Source organism: Balaenoptera physalus (genome assembly GCF_965194825.1).
Source record: "Balaenoptera physalus genome assembly, chromosome: 19".
Classification (NCBI taxonomy): domain Eukaryota; kingdom Metazoa; phylum Chordata; class Mammalia; order Artiodactyla; family Balaenopteridae; genus Balaenoptera; species Balaenoptera physalus.
The window spans coordinates 55,388,646-55,406,093 of NC_138900.1; the positions used below are offsets into that span (position 1 = coordinate 55,388,646).

At 38.3% G+C, this 17,448-nt stretch overlaps 1 protein-coding gene across 5 annotated transcripts in view; it reads right to left on the reverse strand.

The window, feature by feature from the left end:
- RFWD3 (ring finger and WD repeat domain 3) overlaps positions 1 to 17,448 on the reverse strand; it is a 63,244-nt gene that overhangs the window by 32,764 nt on the left and 13,032 nt on the right. For 4 of the 5 annotated variants that reach the window (XR_014256989.1, XM_082439023.1, XM_082439020.1 and 1 more), the window contains exons 4-9: positions 11,811 to 11,908; positions 8,427 to 8,621; positions 8,236 to 8,327; positions 3,594 to 3,708; positions 2,868 to 3,096; positions 215 to 365 (exon numbers count right to left, since the gene is read on the reverse strand). Coding sequence is in view for 4 of the 5 variants with exons in the window: in XM_082439023.1 (XP_082295149.1) it covers positions 215 to 365; positions 2,868 to 3,096; positions 3,594 to 3,708; positions 8,236 to 8,327; positions 8,427 to 8,621; positions 11,811 to 11,908 (880 nt within the window). In the remaining variant the exon portion in view is untranslated. The remainder of the gene's footprint in view (positions 1 to 214; positions 366 to 2,867; positions 3,097 to 3,593; positions 3,709 to 8,235; positions 8,328 to 8,426; positions 8,622 to 11,810; positions 11,909 to 17,448) is intronic. The other variant, XM_082439022.1, reaches the window with a different exon arrangement.

Consider the following 17,448-nt stretch of genomic DNA (forward strand, 5'->3'; position numbering starts at 1 on the left):
ATGGAACACCACACGTTCTGTTTTGTCACCAGATGTGTCCACTTTTTAAAGCAATACATTTTAAAATCAATGAAGCTGAATCTGAGAAGACAATGCCTTACACATCTCCCATCCCACCCCCACAAAAGCCAAGGTCATCATAACACAGATAACTAATTCCCACACTATTCAACCCTAGGCAACCCAGGGCCCATCTTCCCCACAAAGCACTCACCTGGTCAGTTTAATAGTGTTGTCCAGGGAAGCAGAGAGAAGTAAGCCTTTGGATCGACTGCTGAAAGCCAGTCCACGTATCTGTTTGCCATGCACGGGAATATACTGACTGCTTTTCATGTTGGCAGTACTCAACATCTTAACACCAAAGCCTGCCAAAGATACGAGAGAGTGAAACAGATCACTGAAAGTCAATTTAGGACAAAGCAAACTACCATTTCAAGTAGGTCCTTTCTTCACTTTTCTTGGCATGTCTCTGGGAAAAAGCTAGTCGAACAAAGAAAATAAAAATTCCCCGGAGTTCTAATTTATTTTAAAAAATACATTCCATCCCAAATATCTATCAATAAGTGAATGATAAAGCATTGTATATACATACAATGGAATACTACCCAACAATAAAAAGAAATGAACTACTGATAGACACGATAATATGGCTAATCTTAAAAAAGTTATGTTGAAAAAAGCCAGACAAAAAAAGAGTAACACTGTATGGTTCCATTTATGTAAAATTCTAGAAAATATAAACTGATCTATCATGACAGAACGTGGTTGCCTGGGGATGGGGAGAGGAGGGAGGGACAGGTGGATGATGGATTACAAAAGGGCTTGAGCAAACTTTCAGGGTGACAGATATGTTCATTATCTAGACTGTGGCGATGGTTTCAGGAGTGTATATATGTATCAACACTCACCAAATGGTATACCACGTTAAGTATGTGCAGTTTATTGTACATCAATTATACTTTAATAATAAAGCTCTTGGGGGAGAGGGAGAGAGAGAGAGAGAGAGAAAGAGAGAGAAAGACACTATTCCACCTGAACCACAGATACTCAAGATGTAGAAGAGATAATGAACAATACAGAATGGAGATAAGTAATTTCTGTGTCAGGTGGTCAAGATATGTTACCTTTTTCTGAAACAGAATGAAAACAGATGCCATCAAGTATGCTAATCAAGGTATATCATTCCAAGAGAGGAAAAGAAAGCCAAAAACTTGTCCTTTTAAATTTATTTGTTACTCTGTTCTCTTACCAGGTTATGATAATACATTTATTTTTACCAAGTATCTATTTTACCTGAGTTATACACAAACAAAATTTGTCAAATCCTAGATTGAAGATCACACTTCTGCTTCACTAGGGAAAAAAGTGAGAGAAAGTTTACTGTGTTTTCTCCTGAAACAGAATTAGGAGAGCCAGAGAAACAAACACAGAAACTACAGGCTTTAAATCAACAAGGGAACATGAGTATTTGCCTAGTTAATCATTAAAGGAAACAAGAGGAAATTAGCATAATCAGTCTATCAGCTGTGCAGTATGGAATAGACTCATTAAGAAATAAAGGAACAGATCACACCCAATTTGGGGAAACAACTGGAAGAAATAAGTATTTTTCCAATTAATGGGGAGGGTTTTATATGATGATAAATCTTTTTACTAAAATTTTGAATGGGATATAGGAACATTATAAACAATCCTTTTACTTTCCCCTCAATTGGAGCCTCCTGATAGCCTCTCAACTCATAGGTAATATTAGTGAATAGAGAAATATAAGATAATCTAGGGATTCCACCACCAATCCTATATATACTAAGTGTGGGGGACATAGTTTTGAAGCATTTTAATGTAACTTCTAAGTCGGGGGACAGGAAATCAGGCTGAAGCAAAGGGACCTGACAGTTGGCAGAAATCATATGCTGAAGACAGCAGGAAAAACATCTACAACATTGGGCATGTGAGATTTGGTTTTCAACATTAGGACAACCTAAAATTAAGCTTGAAAAGCACACAAAAAAGAGAAAAGCAGTATAATATTAATAAAATAATAATGTTCCCAAATTCTTTTATTTGGAATTTGTCAATTTGAACACTACTGAAAATAAGCATTAAATCTTGTTTTAACTTGAATTAGAGCTTGGGGTAGTGTTTTTTCAAATATTTCTAGTCTAAAATGAATCTGTACTTTAGTGGGACATACAGGAATGATGTTCTTATCCTTGGACAACCCACACTTCTAAGTACATATTCTCTCACTTTACCATGGTTCGGTATCTCTACCCTTTTGGTGAACAAATTTACAGAATGACGTCAACAGACAGTACAGATATCTTTGCAGTACCCTAAAGTATCTGTATTAATAGGAAAGTGACTAGGAAAAAGTGATTTGGTGGGCTGTGGACAGTGTTCACCTACTAGTGAGTCCTGGATTCTCCAAGAAGGGAGGAGAGAAATAGAGTCCAATAATGAACATAAAAACTGAGGTTCTGGGGACTTCCCTGGTGGCGCAGTGGTTAAGAATCCACCTGCCAACGCAGGCAACACGGGTTCGAACCCTGGTCTGTGAAGATACCACATGCCACAGAGCAACTAAGCCCGTGCGCCACAACTACTGAGCCTGCACTCTAGAGCCCACAAGCCACAACTACTGAAGCCTGCGTGCCTAGAGCCCGTGCTCTGCAGCAAGAGAAGCCACTGCATCTCTTAAGCCCATGCACCACAATGAAGAGTAACCCCCTCTCGCCGCAACTAGAGAAAGCCCACGCGCAGCGACGAAGACCCAACGCAGCCAAAAAATAAATAAATAAATGTTCCTTAAAAAAAAACAAAACAAAACAAAAACAAAAAAACACCTGAGGTTCTGGACTATTCACCTGGAAGGAAGGAGGCCTGAGGAGAAGGCTGTGATACTACCAGGCAGCTCAGAGCATCACAGTATGTCATGACTCGGCAGTTTCCTGTTTGAGACACTGTGAATGTCTTCTGGAAATGATATTTGTGTCGGCTCTGGCTGGAGGGCAGGCTGCTTAGGAAACGTGCTTGGGAACTCCCGGTCAGCTGTGAAATCTGACCCTGATGCTGCACAATAAGTTTTTTCAAGTCCTAAAATGAAAAAGATTTTGTAAATGTGAAGCTTTTTCGTTTGGTATTCCCCTCATACACAATTCCTTGATCTAATACAAGGATATTTCTTATCCTTTACAAGAAAATGTTAACATGAATCCTAAAGAACTGCTGCAGTTTTCACAATATTTCAACAAGCAATTGAAATAGGGAGAGCACAGAATCATAAAGCACTGAAAGTCCTTAATGGTCATTTTGTCTGAAATTCTCATTTAATTGGTAGATTAAAGGAAGTGAAATGACTTAAACAAGTTTTGATTATCAGGTGGCTATTCAATTTGTAAAAAATTCACACTGCAGTAGAATTCATCATAAAGCACGTATATAAGCCCTAATCAGAAATAAAGACTTGATCATGTTTACTTCCTGAAAAACCTGGTAAATCCTATTCATATCTGAGATGAAACTAAATAATATTTAGATGCCTTCTTAATTCCTACTCCAAAAGTTCTTTGGATTAGAAAAGGCAAACTTACCTGAACATGACTGTGAAGCTTAGTGCATTCCTCAGTGAGGACTTGAAGCTGGAGCCGGCACTGTGCCGATTCTAACTCGGCCTTCTTCCTTAGCGTCTGCTCCTCTTCTAAGGAACTAGAGGGGGAAAGCCAGCAACAGGTGGAGATTAGAAAGACTACAGAAGACTTCTCATCAAGATGACATAGTAAATTCATGCTATGATATACACACTTTGCTGTTAATATGTCATGATAGTGAATAAAATATAACAAGTGAAAAATCTCTCAAGCCCAGAAACACTACAGAAAAGTAGCATGCAGGGCTGAACTCATGAGCCTACTGGGGTGGGTCTCAGTGTTGAAGTAGGCAGTGATGACCAGGAATTTGGCTCTTACTAGGGAATGGGGACCTAAAATGCAAAATGAGGGATTAGAGCCAAGCTCACTGCTTGAGTTAGAACCAAATTATAAAAGAGTAAAAATGACCTGTTAAAAGACCAAGATTATCTACTGGATAAAAAGAAAATAAGGTACTGGTTGTTCATCAGATATTCAAATTAAAGAACACTATAAAAAGAGGCTGGACTTCCCTGGTGGCCCAGTGGTTAGGAATCTGTCTGCCAGTGCAGGGGACATGGGTTCGAGCCCTGGTCTGGGAAGATCCCACATGCCACGGAGCAACTAACCCCATGTGCCACAACTACTGACCCTGCGCTCTAGAGCCCGCATGCCACAACTACTGAAGCCCACGTGCCTGGAGCCCGTGCTCCACAACAAGAGAAGCCACCGCAGTGAGAAACCCGCACACCACAACAAAGAGTAGCCCCGCCTAGAGAAAGCCCACGTGCAGCAACGAAGACCCAATGCAGCCATAAATAAATAAATTAATAAATTAATAAAAAAAAGAGGCTGAAGTTAAAAAGACAGAAAGTATACACTAGGCAAATGTTAAAAAAAGACTGATTAGAATTAAAAAGGATGAAAAGGCATAAAGAGGAACAATGTGTAATGAAAGGACATATTCACCAGGAATAAAAATCATAAATCTGAATGTTTCAAAATATGAAATGCAAAAAAAGGGATTTCCACTCCAATGAGATAGGAGAGAAAAAAAGATGAAAATTAGAAAGGAAGGGATAAAGTGGCTCTTATAATTCAAGAGAACCCACAAACTATTAGAGTTCAGCAAGGCTGCTGTAGTCAAGATCAAGAAAATTAGATCAACAGCATTCCCCATACACAGATAACTGACTAGTAAATATAACAGAAAAAAATTCATTCGAAATAGCATTCTAACAACAGCAACCTAGGAATAAAGTTAAGGCCTTTAAGAAGCAAAATACAGTTATAAAAGACACAAAGGAAACAGTGAATAAGTGAAAGGATATTATATAATGTTCATAGCTGGAAAGACTAAATTGAAGTACTGGTGCAAGAATTAACAAACAGACCCCAGAACAACAGAGTAGTCCATTCATAATATAGAAACTTAATTTAGGATAGAGGTAGCAATGGAAATTTATATAGAAAGAATATTTCTATATAAATTTTTATTTATTAATTTAAAATTATTTATTAGTTTTTAAATTATTAATTTTAACAATTAATACAATTGTGGTTATCCATAATACTAGATTTTAGGTAGACTAAAAACTAGTGTAAAAACTAAAACTTTTAGGGGCTTCCACGGTGGCGCAGTGGTTGAGAATCTGCCTGCCAATGCAGGGGACACGGGTTCGAGCCCTGGTCTGGGAAGATCCCACATGCTGCGGAGCAACTAGGCCCGTGAGCCACAACTACTGAGCCTGCGCGTCTGGAGCCTGTGCTCCGCAACAAGAGAGGCCGTGATAGTGAGAGGCCCGCGCACCGCGATGAAGAGTGGCCCCCGCTTGCCGCAACTAGAGAAAGCCCTCGCACAGAAACAAAGACGAACACAGCCAAAAATAAATAAATTGATTAATTAAAAAAAAACAAAAACAAAAACAAAAACAACTAAAACTTTTAAAGACATTTAAAAGGGGTTTCCCTGGTGGCACAGTGGTTAAGAATCTGCCTGCCAGTGCAGGGGACATGGGTTCGAGCCCTGGTCCAGGAAGATCCCACATGCCACAGAGCAACTAAGCCCATGCACCACAACTACTGAGCCCGTTCGCCTAGAGCCCGTGCTCCGCAACAAGAGTAGGAGCCGCAATGAGAAGCCCGCGCACCGGAACGAAGAGTAGCCCTCGCATGCCACAACTAGAGAAAGCCCACACGCAGCAACGAAGACCCAACGCAGCCAAAAGAAAAAATTTATTAAAAAAAAAAAAAGACATTTCAAAGAAGCTATTATGTCTCCATGATTGTAATGTAGTAGGGACAAAAACACACAAAACGAGAGACTGATAAATGACTACACTAAAATTAAAAACTTGTGTTTAACAAAAGATACCACAGACAAGTTAAAGAGACAAACCATAAACTAGAAGATGACATTTGCAACGTATACAACCAACAAAGAGTTGGTATAAGGAAAACAAAGAACTATAAATCAGTAAGAAACAATATATTTTTTTCAATATAAATGAGCAAAATATTTGAGCACAATGTATAGAAAAGTAGGTTCAACCGCGATTGAGGAAAAGCAAATTAAAGTAAATACTACTTCACTCCATGAAACTGGCAAAAATTAAGTCTGATAATACAAAGTAGGTGAGGGTATGAAAAAAAATGAGAAATCTCTTACACTGCTGCTGGTATATACTGGAATAGCCTCTTGGAAGAGCAATTTGACAATATCTAGTAAAGCTGAAATTACATGTACCCTATGATAAAGCAAAGCCACTTCTAGACCTAAAGAAACTCTCACCTATCTCTCTGCAGCATGGCTTATATTAACAAAAACTGGAAACCACCTAACTGTCCACCAATATGAAATACATATAGGTAAACTCTAATTAGAGAAATAGAATATTATATAGAAATTAAAATGAATCAACTAGAGCCACATCTATCAACTAGGATATGTGCCTCAGAGTATTAAGCAAAAATCAAGTCTGGGGCTTCCCTGGTGGCGTAGTAGTTGAGAGTCTGCCTGCCAATGCAGGGGACACGGGTTCGAGCCCTGATCTGGGAAGATCCCACATGCCGCGGAGCAACTGGGCCCGTGAGCCACAATTACTGAGCCTGCGCGTCTGGAGCCTGTGCTCCGCAACAAGAGAGGCCGCGATAGTGAGAGGCCCGCGCACCACGATGAAGAGTGGCCCCCGCTTGCTGCACCTAGAGAAAGCCCTCGCACAGAAACGAAGACCCAACACAGCCATAAAATAAAAAAAAAATTAAAAAAAAAGTCTGATTAAGTACATCTTTGTACATATCCTTAATCATTTCTTTAGAGAAAATGCCTGAAGCAGAATTACTTTTAGACTTCTGAAGCATATTGCTAAAGGCCTCTCTAAATGTTTGTGCCCGTGTACATTTTTACCAGTAATACATGAGCGAACCCACATCCCTGTAGTCTCTCAGTGCAGGTTCTTTTTATTTTTTTTGGCTGTGCTGCGAGGCATGTGGGATCTTAGTTCCCTGACCAGGAATCGAACCTGTGCCCCTTGCAGAGGAAGCGTGCAGTGTTAACCACTGGACCGCTAGGGAAGTCCAGTGCAGGTATTTTTAATCTTTAATGTTCTTAGAGCATATTTTATAAGTAGTGTTATTAGCATTTGTTCATGGGCTTCCAAAATCTTGATACTTTCTTGCATTGTATGACAAGTGCAAAGCTTCAGTTATGAGACTTCTTTGCAGAGTACTGTTGCAGGAGGGCTTAGGGACACAAGAAACAAAAATCCTCAGTTTTTAAAAAGTATCATTAAGTCTATTCTAGTGACAAAGAGATTGAGACTTGGGAGTGTGTTCTAGATGGCCATGAATTGGCTACAAAGAGTAAGACAGAGGATTCCCTGATTCAGTGTTCACAGTATTTAGGAGCAGAGGCAGGCAGTAAATGTAATCCCTAGGGAAGAATCTGGACAGGCTACAAAAAATCCAGGCTATCTTTCTGATTGGGTCTGCTTCCCAGCCTAGGTGTGAGGTATTACTGTATGGCTAAAGGTTTCTCTATGACTTTTTTTTTTAAATTAATTTATTAATTTATTATTTATTTTTGGTTGCACTGGGTCAGTTGCTGTGCGCGGGCTTTCTCTAGTTGCAGTGAGCAGGGGCTACTCTTCCTTGCGGCGCGCGGGCCTCTCATTGTGGTGGCTTCTCCTGTTGCGGAGCACGGGCTCTAGGCACGCGGGCTTCAGTAGTTGTGGCTCGCGGGCTCTAGAGCGCAGGTTCAGTAGTTGTGGCTCATGGGCCCAGTTGCTCCATGGCATGTGGGATCTTCCCAGACCAGGGCTCGAACCCGTGTCCCCCGCACTGGCAGGCGGGTTCCTAACCACTGTGCCACCAGGGAAGCCCCAGATCATCATTTTTAATGCTATATGGAGAGCAAACCATGCTTCAGATGATCAGACATGTATCATAAATCACAGTGTTAGACAGATTGCCAACGATCCCCAGAGATCCCCAGTCACGGCCCAAGGAAAGCCTCAGAACCACATTAAGAGTGACTCATACCTTTTTCAGAGGTGCATACAAAGAACCAAAAGGGAATATTCCAGCTAGGCAGACTCTTGCCACCTACCTTTTCATGAGCTCCTGTTCACTAGCGTCCAAAGCTCTCAGGGTTCGGGCATAAAGGACAACGATGTCACTGTGCTTGGCTTTCTTGTTGCACTAAGGAGCCCAATGGGACACAATAAGTGTGGTTCTAGGAATCCTCCTGACTTAACATGTTGACTGTGCACATGCACAGTTCTTAACTATGGTCTTTACCTGAGGACATTTTCGTGCCTGTCCTTTGAGCCACTTAGAAATGCACTTATACCCAAAGAGGTGCCCACAGCGCAATGCCGAGAGCCGGTGATCCCCAGCATTGGTCCACTGTTCCAAACATATTGTGCAAGTGTCCACTTCTTCCTCATCCACAGAAGCAGAAGCTAGAAGAGGATTAGACTTCTGGGGAGACTGCTAGGTGGAAACCAGAATACATTCAAATTAGAGAAAATGCAAAATCTGTCTTGAAGAAGATGTGAAACTCTATCAAATTGACAAAAAATCACACAAAAATGATACAAATGCAATTGAAAATGCCAAAGAAAAACCCCAACACCCATGAATCACTTCCCATTCTTTCCAGAATGCAATCTGGTCAAAGGTAATATAAGCCATGAAAATATTATTACCCTTTGAGCTTATAAAATTCTTGATTTTCTTTCATTCAAATGACAAAAAGGAGCTATATTTATGAAGATATTAAAACAAAACAAAACTAGAAGTGACCCAGTTAAATAACAACAGGGAATATTAAGTTTGTTATACATTCGAAATTAGGTCCATAATCAATTCAAGTAGCTATAAAATACCTGGCTCATGTGAATAAAGAAAAAAAAATACCAGGAAAAAAACAAAGGATATAAACAACTCACACAAAAATACAAATGGTCAGTAAGTGTTCACTTATAATTAAAGAAATGAAAATTCAAGTAAGAGACCACATTTTTACTTTTTCATCTATTAGATGGCATAAATTGATGTCTGATGACACCAAGCACTGAGGGTGAGGGAGAAATGGGCATGCTTACATACTGTTGCTGCAAGTAGAAACTGGCACAAATTTTCCAGAGGGCAACTTGGCATTATCTATCAAAACTAAAAATACATACATCTTTCCTTTGATATACCAATCTCTCTGCTAGAAATATATCCCATGAATATAATCACAAATATTTGCCAAGACAATAGTACAAAGATGCTCAGTGCAGCATGATCTCATTAGGAAGCAACAGCAACAACAAAGAAAGAAAGAAAAAGGGAACAACCATAGTGTACATGGCAAGGGAAGAGTTAACTAAAAATGTATTCCTATGTAAAAACACTGTGCAGCTATTACTGCCAATAAGAATGAGATTCAACTTTATGGACTGACACTAAAAGGCTCTCCAAAATGCAGTAAGTTGGGGGAAAAGGAACCAGTCTCAGAACAGGATATTATATAATCCCTCTTGTGTGAATTTTAAAATAGAACATTTAAATGAATTCAGTAAAGTTGAAGGATACAAAATTCATCTACGGAAATCTGTTGCATTTCTACACACTAAAAATGAACTATCAGAAAGAGAAATTAAGAAAATAATCCCATTTGTGAACTACATCAAAAAGAACAAAATACCTAGAAATAAATCTAACTGAATAGGTAAAAGACCTGTACTCTGAAAACTATAAGACACTGATGAAAGAAATTGAAGACAACACAAACAAATGGAAAGATATACTATGCTCATGGATTGGAATAATTAACACTGTTAAAATAATCATACCCCCGCCAGGCAATCTATAGATTCAATGCAATCCCTGTCAAAATATGAATAACATTTTTCACAGAACTAGAATAATTCTAAAATTTGTATGGAAACACAAAACTCCAAATAGCCAAAGCAATCTCAAGAAAGAAGAACAAAGTTGGAAATATTACACTCCCTGATTTCAAACTATACTACAAAACTACAGTAATCAAAACAGCATGGTACTATCACATAAGCAGACATATAGATCAATGGAACAGAACAGAGAGCCCAGAAATAAACCCACACTTATATGGGCAATTAGTTTACGACAAAAGAGGCAAGAATAGACAATGGGGAAAAGACAGCCTCTTCAATAAATGGTGTTGGGAAATCTGGACAGCTACGTGCAAAAAAATCAAACTGGACTACTTTCTCACATCATATACAAAAGTAACCTCAAAATGGACTAAAGATTTAAATATAAGACCTGAAATCATAAAACTTCTAGAAGAACACATAGGCAGTAGGCTCTTTGACATCGGTTCTAGCAGTTGTTTTTTGAATATGTCTCCTCAGGCAAGGGAAGCAAGCAAAAATAAACAAACAGTACTACATCAAACTAAAGCTTTTGCACAGCAAAGGAAACTATCAACAAAATGAACAGGCAGCCTACTGAATTGGAGAACACATTAACAAAAGATACATCTGATAAGAGGTTAATATCCAAAATAAACAAAGAGCTCATACAACTCAACAGCAAGAAAACAACCTGATTAAAAATGGGCAAAAGACATGAACAGACATTTTCCCAAAGAAACAGCCAACAGACACATAACAAAAGATGCTCAGCATCACTAATTATCAGGGAAATGCAAATTAAAACCACAAAGAGATACCACCTTATACCTGTCAGAATGGCTATCATCAAAAAGACAACAAATAACAAGCATTGGCGAGGATGTGGAGAAAAGGGAACACTCATGCACTGTTGGTGGGAATGTAAATTGGTGCACCCACTATAGGAAACAGTATGGAGTGTGGACAAACACCATATGATCTCACTTACATGTGGAATCTGAAAAATAAAACAAAACAAAAAAACTCAGACTAACAGACACAGAGAACAAATGGGTGAGTGCCAGAGGGAAGGGAGTGGGGTATGGCAAAATAGGTGAAGGGGATTAACAGGTACTAACCTCCAGTTATAAAATAATAAACCATGGGGAGGTAATATATAGCATGAAAAATGTGGTCAGTAATATTGTAATAACTTTGTATGGGGACAGATGGTTACTAAACTTATTGTGGTGATCACTTCATAATGTATGCAAATGTCAAGTCACTTTGCAGTACATTTGAAACTAACAGACTACTGTACATCAACTATATTTCAATAAATAAAGAAAAAACATTTATACACATAAGTAAATTTATATGAGAGTAACTTTTCTAGAGAGAATAAATAAAAACAGAAACTTGCAAAAAGTGGATCAATGATGTTTTGGAACTGGCAGGGTCCACAGTTGGTATAAATAAGTCTCAGATTAAGGACAGTGATATTTGTAATTTTTAAAAATAAAAACTGTTTATCTCATAGCAATCTTTCTGCCAGACAGTTCATAAACTGCATTCATATCTACTACTTTAACTGATACTTAACCTTGTTAGGTGGACAGGACAAGTTCTCCTCACATCTTCCCCTACCCCATGTTTTTAAACCTAAGGGGAGGCAGTCACACAAATAATGAGTAACTTGTATAGGATCTACACCTGGACCCCTTGCCTACAAAGTCTGTGGGCTTTCCACTTTAATCTGCAGCTGCCTTTTTAAATGTAAATCGAAACCTCTCATTTAAAAGGATGTTCATATTACCTGTTTGGGGAGAGTCTCTCCTCCACCGATACATGTAACTTCTTGCTCTGTTGACATATCTCTTAGTTGCTCTGCCAAGTCGTTACCTCCTAGTTGCTCTGCCAAGTCGTTTCCAGAAATGATGGGATAGGTAATATGTAAAAGAAGATATAAGTCAGGTATGAGGCTAGCAGGAGAGCCTGACTCACCACAGCTTTCCGTTTCTAATTGATACTGTTGCTGTAAAAGGAATGACAATTTCCCCAAGTAGCATCAATGAATCCTTTTTTTTTTTGGCTGTGCAGCACCTGGGATCTTAGTTTCCTGACCAGGGACTGAACCCACGCCTCCTGCAGTGGAAGCATGGAGTCCCAACCACTGGACCGCCAAGGAAGTCCTAATGAATTCATTTTTAAATGTAGACAGAATAGTAAACTAACCCACAAGTACCCATCACCCATTTCAAAAATAATATTTTGCCAATCTTGTTCCAAATAAGCCCCCATTCCCATTATTTTCTTTCCTAATAACAAACCCTAAAATGTGGTTTCACTTGGAAAAACTTTTGTAGCACTCACTGATAAGGACTTTTTTTTTTTTTTTACATAAACACTATACCTAACAAAATTAATAATACTATATCTAACAAAGTTAACAATAATCCTTCAATACCATCCCAGACACCCAGTTTGTACTCAAAATTTCCCAGTTGTTGTTGTTGCTTTTTGTGGCCACATAGTGAGGCATGCAGGATCTTCCCCAACCAGGGAACGAACCCATGCCCCTCGTAGAGTCTTAACCACTGGACCACCAGGAAAGTCCCTCCCAATTGCTTTAAAGTTGCTCTTTACAACAGATTTATTCCAATCAGGATCCAAACAAGGTCTCCAAACAGTGAGCTTGGATTGTTATGTCTCTTAAGTCTTTTTCATTTATAACAATTCTCCTTCACTTATTTCTATCCCCTCCTTGTCACTGAGTTGTTGAGGGAGATTTGATCATTTGTCTTATAAAATGTCCTACATCCTGGATTTGGCTGATTGCTTCCTGTGGTATTCCTTACTTACTGCTCCACTGCCTGCCTTTCCTATAAACTGGCCGTTAGACCTAGATGTTTTTGTAGATTCAATTCTGTTTTTTGGAAAGAGGAAGGGCAGCAAGAAACTTAGGTTTTGTGCTTCTGATAGCAGTACACCAGGAGGCTCATACTGGGTTCAGGTGATGTCAGTCTGACCCCTAGACTATCTGGTTCCTCAACAACCTTTCACAGCTTCCATTAATGGTCAAGATAGTAATCTTAACTTTTAGTCATTTTTCTTTTTGAGGCTCAAATTGTTCCATCGTAGGCCAGAGAGAATCCCTTCAAATTGGCTCTTTTAAAAAAAAAATCTTTTATTGAAATGTAATATGCATACAGAAAAGTGTACCATAAATATTTTTACTGTATTTTCACAAACTGAACTATAAACCAGAACATCACCAACGACCCTAAGAGTGCCCCTTATACCCTTATGTCCTTTTATCTTGGGTGACAGGCAGGGAGGTGACCTTGCCCCCAAAAGTAACTACTTTACTAAACTTTAACACCATCTACTGGTTTTGCCTGTTTTTGTATATAAATGGCATCTGAGTTACCCACTTTCTGCTACTTTTGTTTGACATTCTTTGCAAAATTTTTCCATACTAATGTGTGGAGTTGTAGTTCATTTTCACTTCTGTACAGTGTTTTACTGCGTAAATATATAACATTTATTTATCCATTCTACTGCTAACGGGTTTGTGGATAGTTTTCAGTTTTTTCCTATTACAAACAGTGTTATTACATTCTTGTACATGTCGTTCATGAACACATGTACTCATTTCCTTGGCTATATACCTAAAAGTGAAATTGTTGAGCCACTGGTTCTATATATATATAGTGAGTTTATAACAATACTAGCAAAATGTTTGTACCAATTTACGTTTTGATGTAAAAGAGGATATCAAAATCATAAAATGTGCGGGAGAAGAGTAAGAAAATGTAGATTTTTAAAAAAAAATTTCCTAAAATGTATTTGAGCCCATATGACTACCAGTCTAAGGCAAGCAGATATAGGAAAGGGTTACTACACTTGAAAAACAGGGTAACCACAAATTAAAAACATACACAAAAAGAAGAGAACATAAGTATAATACAAAAGATAATCAGGGGGAAGGGATAAATTGGGAGACGGATTGACAAATACACACTACTATATATAAAATAGACAACTAATAAGAACCTACTGTATAGCACAGGGAACTCTACTCAATACTCTCTAATGACCTATATGGGAACAGAATCTAAAAAAGAGTGGATGTATGTATATGTATAACTGATTCACTTTGCTGTACAGCAGAAACTAACACAACATTGTAAATCAACTATACTCCAATAAAAATTAATAATAATAATAAAAAGAATCAAACCACAAAAGGAAAAACAAAAAGAAAAAAAGGGACAAAGAAGAAATATAAAATCAATGGGAAAACAAGGTTTAAAATGGCAATAAATACGTATCTATCAATAATTACCTTAAGGACTTCCCTGGTGGTGCAGTAGTTAAGAATCCGCCTGCCAACGCAGGGGACAGGGGTTTGATCCCTGGTCTAGGAAGATCCCACATGCCACAGAGCAACTAAGCCCATGTGCTGCAACTACTGAAGCCTGTGCGTCTAGAGCCCATGCTCCACAATAAGAGAAGCCACTGCAAGGAGAAGCTTGCGCACGACAATGAAGAGTAGCCCCCACTCGCTGCAACTAGAGAAAGCCCGTGCACAGCAATGAAGACCCAACAGAGCCAAAAAAAATAAAGATAAATTTTTTAAATTTTAAAAATTGAGAAAATAATAAACTGTAACATTAAAAAATAAATAAATGGTACATTTCTTAAAAAAAAAAATTTACTTTAAATGTCAACGGACTAAATGCTCCAATCAAAAGACACAGAGTGGCAGACTGGATAAAAAAAAACAAGAGCCTACAATATGCTGCCTACAAGAGACCCACTTTAGGGCAAAGCACACATACAGATTGAAAGTGAGGGGATGGAAAAAGATATATCATGCTAACGGAAATGATAAGAAAGTGGGGGTCGCAATACTCATATCAGACAAAATAGACTTTGAGAAAAAGGCCATAAGGAAAGATACAGGACACTATCTAATGATAAAAAGGATCAATACAAGAAGAGGATTTTAACTCGTCAACATATATGCACCTAATATAGAAGCATCAAAATACATAAAACACAATTAACAGACATAAAGGGAGAGACTGACAGGAAGGAATACAATAATAGTAGGAGACTTTAACACCCCACTCACGTCAATGGACAGATCTTCTAGACTGAAAATCAATACAGCAAACAGAGATCCTAAATGATACAACAGAACTGTTAGACTTAATTGATATTTTTTGAAATTATCTCAAGCATCTTTTGTGACCACGACAGCATGAAACTAGAAATCAACCACAGAAAAAGAAATGAGAAAAAAACGATTACATGGAAACTAAACAACATGCTACTAAACAACCAATGGGTCAACAATGAAATCAAACAGGAAATTAAAAAATACCTTGAGACAAATGACAATGAAAACACAACCATACAAAATCTATGGGATGCAGCAAAAGCAGGTCTTACAGGGAAGTTCAAGCAATACATGCCTTCCTCAAAAAACAAGAACATGAAGAGATATGGGAACATATGTATATGTATAACTGATTTATTTTGTTATAAAGCAGAAACTAACACACCATTGTAAAGCAATTATACTCCAATAAAGATGTTAAAAAATAAATAAATAATGCCAGATCAAAAGCAACACTATGTACCAGAGGCCATGTTACTGTGTTCTAGTAAAGATGGTAAATGTAGCACAGCAAAAAAAAAAAAAAAAAAAAAAAAAAAAAAAAAAAAAAAGAACACGTTTTTTGTCATAAACATGTCTGTTTATGACAAACTCACAGACAATATAATACTCAATGGTGAAAAGCTGAAAGCCTTCCTGCTAAAATCTGGAACAAGACAAGGATGCCCACTCTCACCACTTCTATTCAACATAGTACTGGAAGTCCTAGCCACAGCAATCAGACAAGAAAAAGAAATAAAAGGTATCCAAATCGGAAGGGAAGAGGTAAAACTGTCATTATATGCAGATAATATGATACTATGTATATAAAATCTTAAGGATTCCACACAAAAACTACCAGAACTGATAAACGAATTCAGCAAAGTAGCAGGATACAAGATTAACATACAGAAATCGGTTGCATTTCTTTACACTAACAATGAAGTATCAGAAAGGGGATGTAAAAATACAATACCTTTTAAAAATCACACCTGCAAGGGACTTCCCTGGCAGTCCAATGGTTAAGACTCCGCACTTCCACTGCATGGGACATGAGTTCAATCCCTGGTTGGGGAACTAAGATCCCGCATGCTGTGCGGCCAAAAAGAAGAAAGAAAAAAATCACACCCCCCAAAATAAAATATTTAGAAATAAACCTGACTAAGGAGGAGAAAGACTTATTCACTGAGAACTATAAAACATTAATAAAGGAAACTGAAGATGATTCAAAGAAATGGAAAGATATCCCATGCTCTTGGACTGGAAGAATTAATATTGCTAAAATGGCCATACTACCCAAAGCAACCTACAGATTTAATGCAATCCTTATCAAATTACCCATGACATTTTTCACAGCACTAGAACAAATAATCCTAAAATTTATATGGAACCATAAAAGACCCAGAACTGCCAAAGCAATCCTGAAGAAAAAGAACGAAGCAGGAGGCATAACCCTCCCAGACTTCAGACAATACCACAAAGCTACAGTAATCCAAACAGCATGGTACTGGCACAAAAACAGACACATGGATCGATGGAACAGAAAATAGAGCCCAGAAATAAACCCACCCACCTACAGTCAATTAATCTTCAACAAAGGAGGCAAGAATATACAATGGGAAAAAGACAGTCTCTTTTGCAAGTGGTGTTGGGAAAGTTGGACAGCCATACATAAATAAATGAAGTTAGAACACACCCTCTCACCATACACTAAAATAAATTCAAAATGGCTCAAAGAATTAAACAGAAAACATGACACCATAAAACTCCTAAGAAGAGATCATAGGCAAAACAAATCATACCAATGTTTTCTTAGGTCAGTCTCCCAAAGCAATAGAAATAAAAACAAAAATAAATAAATGGGACCTAATCAAACTTACAAGCTTCTGCACAGCAAAGGAAACCATAAGCAAAATGAAAAGACAACCTACAGAATGGGAGAAAATATTTGCAAAAGATGCGACCAACGTGGGCTTAATTTCCAAAATATACAAACAGCTCATACAACTCAACAACAAAAAAACAACCCAATCAAAAAATGGGCCGAAGAGGGACCTCCCTGGTGGCGCAGTGGTTAAGGATCTGCCTACCAATGCAGGGGACATGGGTTCAATCCCTGGTCTGGGAGGATCCCACATGCCACGGAGCAACTAAGCCCATGTGCCACAACTACTGGCCCACGTGCCACAACTACTGAAGCCCACACGCTTAGAGCCCATTCTCAGCAATGAGAAGCCCACGCACCGCAACTAGAGAAAGCCCACGTGCAGCAACAAAGACCCAACAC